The following is an 8,940-nucleotide window of genomic DNA, read 5'->3' as shown; positions in this document are numbered from 1 at the left end:
GCTTCATTAGCTTCATCGAGCCCTGGACAGCGCGGATATCAGATTCGAGGCCTCTGTCATTTTTTTTTTTTTTTTTTTTTTTTTTTTGGGGGGGGGGGGTAGATGATTCAAGGGTTGGGGGCATCCCGGCCCACCCTCCGTTTAGAGTCGCCTTCACAATGCGCATGGATTATGTCGGCATTATTTTCTCCATCTTGTCCCAGGAATACCTGTTCTACGAAGAGGGATGACTTACGAAATGTGTAAGTATACTTGGAAATGAGTTACACTGCATCGACTTCATTCTGTGCACTTATGGCCGAGTGCCAGCGTGAATGACTGTATGGGTAGTTATCAAGAGTGGAGCCACACATCATTCTCATGAGAGTACCTGCCATGGTAGGTGGTAGCCGGCCACCTACCAACAGGTATTACTCTGTTACTCTATTCTGACTAACCAGACGATTTTCTTCGACTTCAAGTAATCCCCGGGGATCAAAGGATTAATGGACGCACGTAAACTGATGGCGTTAACAGTCTGCAGGCTATAGCAAGAAAACGTCTGTTGTTTTTCCTTCGACGTAAAGCGAATGATGATATCATAATAATGTGTATGTTAAGTACAGTAGAATATCATTAGGCTATGCACCCCATTCGGCTGAAGCGGCTGTAAGGGAAAAACACCAGTTTTCGCAGCCAATAAATTTTTAAGCTCAGAATCATATTATTCAGCTAGTAGTCTTTTTTTTTTTTTTTTTCAATTATTTGTTGGTACGAGAGGTGCGGTGGTAGTCTGAATATGATTGATCATAAATATATATGAATAAATATTTATGAATACGTCTTCAGCTAACGAGTTCTATGCACAATTTAATGCCCATAATCAATCGGTACTATAGTTTGTTCCTGGTTCAACATTTATATTAATTTCAGTTATGCATAGAATATGAAGTAATATCATGCTTTCATACTGGAGATGTAATGATCAATAATGTCATGTGGAGCTGAGCCACGGTATTCAGTAACTTAAATGTCAGCAACATGTAGCTATTTACGGACCCTGTCCTGTAGTAAGGCCTACACCGTTTTGCATAAAACCATAAAGCAGATGACGAGATTTATTTATTTCTTAATTCTTGCGATCCCCACACGACCTTATATTATTTAAATATATATCTGGTGCTACTCTTACTGTCGTGACACTTCTGTTTACGAGAGAAATTTCGATTTCGAAGGGTTGGATACAGTCTTCATTAAACTTTCATAGCGTAGGGGTCTCTTCTGTTATATATATATATATATATATATATGAAGCCTCTGTGGTACAGTGGTAAAGTTTGCGTTTCCGTATATTGAAGAACGAGGGTTCGCGCCCCGCCAGGGTAAAAAACTTTGGGCGCGTTCTTCTGCCCACGTACTACTTTGGCGGACACAAGGGGTGCTGTGGTTGAACCAGTGTCGCATACCATAAAGTATGTTTGCACCCAGTCGGCTTGCGCGGGCCGATTACACTTGGTTCACAGACTACACACACATTCAAAGCCACTCCAACACAACAATTACACTTACAAGCACATCTCACCCAACATGCAATCTTTACCAGACAGCCTAAGCCACTTGGTAGAGATACATTGGCTGTATCGTCCCCACTTCGGTAGGGATAGGCCGGTCCTGCAGTGGATACTCAAACGGCTGATGATGATGATGATGATATATATATATATATATATATATATATATATATATATATATGCTACATATGTGTGTGTGTGTATCTATCTATCTATCTATATATATATCTATCTATCTATCTATCTATCTATCTATCTATATATATATATATATATATATATATATATATATACTGTTCTAGCGGAAGCAAAAATGAAATAGAAAATTGAGTCATTGAACTGAAGGAGTTAAAACATTGCTTGTGAAGGCGTCAGCAAGACCCAAATTCCTAACTGATAATTTGTGTAACCTACGATGGGTCGTACTGGCCGTAGTTTAAGTGACACAAGGAATTTCGTAATGAGTCTTCCTCAGCAATTTCCTATCTTGAACTTTCCTTTTTCATGCATGTTATATATAAACACACAGATGATTATTAAGGTGTGATGAGCAAAGTGTATTGCAGAAGGGGAGTTTCGAAAACTTTGTACCCAACTTTAAAAAAAAGTGTAACGATTTGTTTGGTATGTAGATTGTGTAAATGTGTGAATATATAGTAACCATGTAAATGGGTAACTGTGTGGTGTTGGCACAGGGAGCTACGAGAACAGGAGGAGTTCGTGGACGTGACGCTGGCATGTGAGGGGCAGCAAGTATCAGCACACAAGGTTGTACTGTCCGCCTCCAGCCCTTTTTTCCGGTCATTACTGAAAGTAAGTATACAACTATTCTATACCTCAATATTTTTTTCATCTGAAATGCTCTAGTTAGGCCAGTGCTTTGTGTGGTAAGTTATTGTCATATCTGTATGATGTAATAGCTTAGTTTTAGCAACGATGAAGGTAATTTGTGGCGGTGTTGTCCTTTTGCAGAACAACCCTTGTGACCATCCAATCATCATCCTAAACGAAGTTGGGTACAGCGAGCTGGTAACACTGCTACAGTACATGTACCACGGGGAAGTACAGATTGCCCACGATCAGATCACAGACTTCCTACGGACAGCTAAATTGCTACAGGTGCGTGGACTGGCTGAGGCAGCTGCAGCCGAGTCACGCTCACGGGCCTCGCCAGAATGCAGACGAGAGAACGGCTCCACACCCACACCCAAGGTTGAAGCGCCGGACCCTGATGAGGAAGGGCGACCCCCGGACAGTCCACAGGTGAAGCGTATCAAACTTTGCAGTTCCGTGGGTCCTCAGCCGCCTTCCTCGCCCTCTCCTCGCCTGTCCACAGGACCAAGCCCTCCCGCCCCCACGCCGCCCATACCCAGTCTGCCACTAAGTATGGCCAACATGGCCAGCATGGCAGGTTTGCCCTCCTTGCCGCCCATAGGATTACCTGGCGCCTCGTTACCGCTCTCCCTGCCTTCCACCATCACCGCCCTGCCGCCCGTCTCCACTGCCCACCCCGCCATGCATCACGCCCGCCCACCCCTCCATACCTCAACCCACGCCAACCAACAGCCACCCTTCCCTGGGTTGTACCCGAGCATGGGCTCCGATGACACACAGGACACCATGGGTAGCGACCGTTCTGAGGATCGAGAAAAGTCTCGCCATGACGAAGAGGATTACGAGCACGAAAACACTCTGGAAAAGATGTCCGGCCTGGCCAATATGGCCGCTCTCAAAGGTAAGCGTATAAACAGGTTAACAACTACAGCCTCATTGTTACCTGCAGTTGCTCCAGTGCACAATTCAGTACAATGATATCCACTCATGCCTGTTTCACTGCATCCCAGTCGTAAATATTCTTAATTACTTATATATTTTTATAACATGAAACTTTCGAAAATGCACCGCTCATAACACAGAGCCAATACAGCACTTGTTGCGTAACAAAATGATAACTAAATTAAAGGTAAAACTATAAATCTTCAGGTCAGTGATAAATACCACTTTTCGCTCACAAGGACCAAGTTGCATCTGCGTAAGCCTGCAGACATCTCTGCATCAGCAGATAGACAGGTACTGTTTAACAGCAGCGTGGCATGCACTGCACCACATTATCCCCTGTACGAGTGAACCATGCCTGACTTGCTAGTAGCTAAAACAAACTATGCCTTTTCGTTCCCAGGGTTTGGTGGGTTTGCTGGTCCCTCGGGTCTGGCTGGTCTGGCCTCAGCAGCACTGGGCTCCAACTCTGACAGTAACCCCGGTAAGTACACGCTTCAATCGGTCAAGCTTTTACCGTGTTCTTACTGAATGTTATCCATTTTTCTACATTGCCTCTGTCTGTTTTACAATATTTTTTCACATTTACTAGTCTTGAGGCATTTTTCAAGCCCTAATCTTTGGACTGACTTGAAGGAGAGTGAGCATGGTATGACCATCACTTGGCTGCATGTTGTTCTGCTCATGTACACAAGTTTTTATATTTGGTATTAAGATATTTTTTGTAAGAAGGTGCTAACTGCTGCTGAAAGTGAACACGTGAATATATCCCTTTTCATATCATATGCATTTGCTACCGATTTACTTGTTCATGGTCATATTGCTACTGAGAATTTATCAGTTTCAAATAGCTCTGAAATTTAAACCCACAATCACAGGAATTCTGACTTGCAGAATACATAATTCTGTTTCGTAAAGAGGAAACACGAACACATTCGTATGTTGTTAACGTTAATATCACTCAAGCCGTCAGGAATACAGTGAAGATTGTAATTTTATTGCCTTGAAGTTGTTCGAGGAGACTGGGAGGATCAAGATTTAGAGTCAAGGAACAAAGCTATCTTATGAGATGAGCAACAGTTCCACTACCAAAAGCATTTATATGAAAATAAAAAATAAACAATAAACTTTCTTTCAATTCTTCACTGATAAGCTTGATTCAATGAAATATAAGTATACAGTATACTGCCTTCTATTGTTTCCACAAAGAAAGTAAAGACACTCATGCCAAAATCCAGTTTATCAAAATTTATTTTCCATTCACAAATATCACAGCAAAAATAACTGCCATCAACATATTTCTACCAGCTTTCAGCTACGTAATACCGTCGCGAAAGACTTGTTCTCCATGAAAAACGCTCTTAGGATTTTCTTAATGCAGGGCGGGTGCTGTAGTCAGCAGGACGCGCTGTTCAATAGCGACGGTATCACCAAGCTGCTTAAACGTTGGAAGAAATGAGAGAATAATTCCGGTAACTGTATTAAAAATATAAATGACCTTTGGGAAAATAAGGACTGATGCTGCAATAATAACCAAAAACAGAAGGCAACTTTTCTATAGAATCTTCCTTGCTCTATGCGAAGTCAGAAACATCACGCTGTAAAAATTCGAAATTATATTCAAATAAGGATTTTGTCCACAGAATAGGGATCAAAATCGATGAAACTGATATTTCAGCAAATGAATACTAAGGTTGTTGGATGCAATTAGTGATTCAGGTATCTTGGTTAAAGGATCAGATAGTACTGTAGGCAATAACTGATGATGCATTACAACTATGTACTGAAGCGAACTGTAGAGAGTTTTACAACATAAGAATACAGTCCGACTACACAAATACCCTTTTCATGATTTAACAATCTGTCCTGAAACTTGAACTTCTTAAAATAGGAGTGAACGTCGTACGGTGTATTACAAAGATGTTGTCAGTTTTACCCCTCCTCGTAAAAACAGTAGTGAATAATACTGTACAAAGTCCATTCACATTAACTGAAGTAGGCAAACCTAGATGTATGAGTATTAGTGTGGAAAGAGTGCCCCCATCACTGTATTGTAGATGAAGCCAGTGGGACTGGTGGGAAATGCATAAGAAGGCATTCATGAATACTGATGTTTCAATGAGTGGCTGGTGGAGGCTGGAATGCTGCGTGACGGATAGCCACCATTTATCCACTAACATCATTACGCAAATTTTTTATTCATATAGTTAATAAACATTCGGTTTCTTCTGCATGGTAGCTATATATAGTATGAAACCATGATATGAGCTATTTGTAAATCTTTATAACGTAAAATCTAAGTAAATCCTCAATAGTAACTTTGTAACATACTCATTAAAAATAACAGTAAAACGGCATAGGAGTAGAGCTCCATGACTCTGCGGTGATCAAGGTGATCAGTACTGGCACTTGCCATAACTGACCATCTCGATATCTCTCGCTAATATAAACAAGGATCTCTACATTTTTGCACATTTCTGCTACTGAGAAGCTGCACTAAGAGTAAGGTATGAGGCGGTGGGCATGTGTGTTTCGTGACCCATAAGGGTGTCGGAGACTGTGGTTGGCATCTCTTTTGAATTTTTTCTTAGTAATTTTTTATACTTTATTCTTGATATTACTGCTACATTGGTGTGAATTTTTCACTGTTCAGTCGCTTCACGTTTGTTTCTTCTGAGTGTCACATTCATCACTTGCATGGTTTTTATACCTCTTTTTTCTATTCCATTTGTCAAATACTTAAAATACTGTGTAATGCTTCACTTGGAAGCCTTTTTTGCAATACAAATATTACCAACCTAAATAAAAGCTATAAAGCTTTGTGCTTCACACTAAATATTGACGGCAAAGTCCATGAGAGATCAGCTGACCACAGTGCTGACGTCACTTGCAGGGTGCACGGGGTCACGTGACCTCGACCTGTCTGTGCTGATGTCGCAACTGGGGGGCGGTGAAGCTCCCGCCCCCCTTCAGCAGGGGCTTCAGATCTCACCAGGACCCACTACCGCCTCTTCTACGGGTGGGGCGGTGGGTGCGCTGCAACTGTGGCAGCACCCGCAGCAGATGCAGCCACAACAGCAGGAGCAGCAGCAACAGCAAGCACGCCCCTGGTGTGAGGCGTGTGGCCGTAGCTACAGCACAGTAGGCAACCTGAAGCAACATGTGGCCAACGTGCACGGGCGAGGGGAGTGGGTGTTGTGTGGGGTATGTGGTAAGACTTTCAAAACGCGCCAGTACCTCCAGTCACACCTACTGCAGCAACATGGCATCAGACAGCGTCCTGCACCCGTCTTACCTGGGCCAGCACAAGCACCAAGTGGACAAGCCTCTGGCCCAGCCCAATATCATCAGGACCCCGCCCTCCAATGTATACTTTCTCACGAGGCACCGTCCAGCTCGGCTCACACTCCACCCTTCACTCCTGCCCACCGCTCTTTCCACACCCAACAGCCCACCACCCTTGCCCAGCCTCAGTCTTCTGCACCCGTCGTCTATAACAACTCTGGTCAAGTAACAACAGAATTCGCAAATTCCTCCCTAAATGGCCACGCACAACTGCCTCACTACGGCCAGACCCCCGCCACCTCCTCGTACCCTCAGGCCCCACCCCGCAACACCACCTCAGCCATGGGCCCCGCCCCGCCCCAGCCCGACAGCAGCGGGCAGGCGGCCAGTCCCCCGCCGCAACAGGTCAAACAGGAACGTTTCACCGGCTTCCACGGCACCCACATCAAACAAGAAATATCCTCTGACCATTACTATACCATTTAACAGGAACTGTCAATACTAAATACAAACTGTGTAAAAATGCAGTGTATATTAGAACAATGATATATATATATATATATATATATATATATATATATATATGTGAGCATTTAGCTAAGTATTGTTGATAAATAGCATAATAGAATTCTGACCGTCTGTGGTGTACATATAAGGGATTGTTTTATCATGGATGAAGAACATTCTAAATTCTCTGTTAAGTGTGAAAGGTAACTAGAAAGTGCAATATGCGTGTAGTCGTGAATGTTTGTGAATATGGATGGGTGTGTACAGTGCTTCCAAATTCTAACGTCACACTATTATTATGATACAATATTAGTATGATCCCCGTGTAAATGCCAACAGCCTATCAGAATTTCTTATTACCTAGATCTGCGTGTCTGTAACAAGTATGACAGCTACTGATATAAACATACATTCCATCAGATATAATTTACTGATGCTGAGGATACGACAGAATAACAGTTTATTTCAGTAAAGGTTTGATATAATTCGAACAATCATAACATTAACTCACGATACTTAACACATGTTTCGCGATACCTCTCACTTTTATTCGTCTCTAAAAGAAATTGTGACCTATCCATACAAACCTGCCTGTGTGTGACGTATGTGTGGAATGTGATCAGTCGGAAACGAGGAAGTATTGTCCAGTTTTCGAACAAGGCAAAGCTGGCGGTAAACGCAAGAATTGTAAAGACGAATAACATACAAATACAAACAAACAAACAAAACGTCCTTATTCTGTCTTTTGAATCAGAAGCCTGAAACATAGCAAAATTAATAGAACTTACACTTGTAATGTTAGGTATTGTAAAGAGACAAAAAAATGAGCTACATGGATAAGAGAAAGAAAGGAAGAAATACTATCAATTAAATCTCAGAAAATGACTTGGACAGTTCATTGGACTCAGAACAGGAAATATGGACTGTTAAGATAAAAGAATATTAGTCTGGCAATGGCCCTGCAGGAAGAGAGATATGCAGAGATCGAGATTTTTTGAAATACGAAATGTTGCGGAATCGAATGGAACAGACTGACAGTCAATATGGCTGAGTGGGTAGAGATGAGAGGCCTTTCTTCTGCAGTGGATTGGTGGAGGCTGATGATGACGAAAACTAACTTCTAGAATATTTTATGTGACGTTTCTATAAAGTAACCAAAGCTGTGCTACTGCTGGTGCTATAGAAAAAGATAAGTGACATCCTTCACCTGTGCATCCTCTTCCTCATGCTTGTTTCAACCTCACTCTTCCGTTTACTCACATTTGTCACACTGACCAAAGCCCTCCCTCTCCCTTGTCGCGCAATGAGTGAAGGTGTTCATCGAAAGAAGTATGTGCTGTGTGAACCATGCATGTTAATAAATGAATGATGAATAAAGTGGTAAAAGCATCACGCTCTTGTCGCATGTGGAAAAAAAAAATTGGTTATCGTGCAGAAAATGTCAATATAACACTTGGTTGAAACTGAACTGTGACACATAAGTGAAGTGATGAAAACACTGTATGAATTTCTTGCCATCGTTACGATATTCATTCTTTGTCCAGAATATTCAGGACTAAGCAATAACATCCGATGAGTGATTTAGGTTTAAGTCAGCTGGTAATCAGATAGTTTGAGCTCCAAGTGTGTGTTGAGCTACGTATGTGCAACCCCGTGTGTGGCCAACAAAAACTAGGGTGTGATAATAGTAAACCATGTCCTTGTTGTGCCCTAATAGTGTAGTTAACACCCTTCTCGTACGGTGTGATTATGCATACGTTATGTGAACTTAAATCCTCCACTTACTGTACATTCAGCATGTTATCCCCTTCTGCCAACGGAC

General features: G+C 42.1%; 1 protein-coding gene across 1 annotated transcript; it reads left to right on the top strand.

Annotated features, from left to right (window-relative positions):
• Window positions 1–2,286: 2,286 nt before the first annotated feature.
• LOC145393436 (uncharacterized) lies at window positions 2,287–7,097 on the top strand. The gene is made up of 4 exons (XM_080267533.1): window positions 2,287–2,363; window positions 2,523–3,285; window positions 3,730–3,810; window positions 6,220–7,097. Exons 2-4 carry the CDS (start codon window positions 2,598–2,600, stop codon window positions 7,095–7,097), a joined length of 1,647 nt encoding a protein of 548 aa, XP_080123659.1. The 5' UTR covers window positions 2,287–2,363; window positions 2,523–2,597.
• The last annotated feature ends 1,843 nt before the right edge of the window (window positions 7,098–8,940 follow it).

Source organism: Coenobita brevimanus, chromosome 24 (assembly GCF_032717465.1).
Source record: "Coenobita brevimanus isolate Jiangsu-jjx chromosome 24, ASM3271746v2, whole genome shotgun sequence".
Classification (NCBI taxonomy): Eukaryota; Metazoa; Arthropoda; class Malacostraca; order Decapoda; family Coenobitidae; genus Coenobita; species Coenobita brevimanus.
This window is presented reverse-complemented; position numbering and strand designations above follow the sequence as displayed.

Coding starts and splice junctions, on each gene's coding strand:
- LOC145393436 (XM_080267533.1), top strand. CDS start 2,598: ATGTACCACGGGGAAGTACAGATTGCCCACGATCAGATCACAGACTTC. Junction 3,286..3,729: donor CAATATGGCCGCTCTCAAAG/GTAAGCGTATAA, acceptor TTTCGTTCCCAG/GGTTTGGTGGGTTTGCTGGT. Junction 3,811..6,219: donor CAACTCTGACAGTAACCCCG/GTAAGTACACGC, acceptor CGTCACTTGCAG/GGTGCACGGGGTCACGTGAC.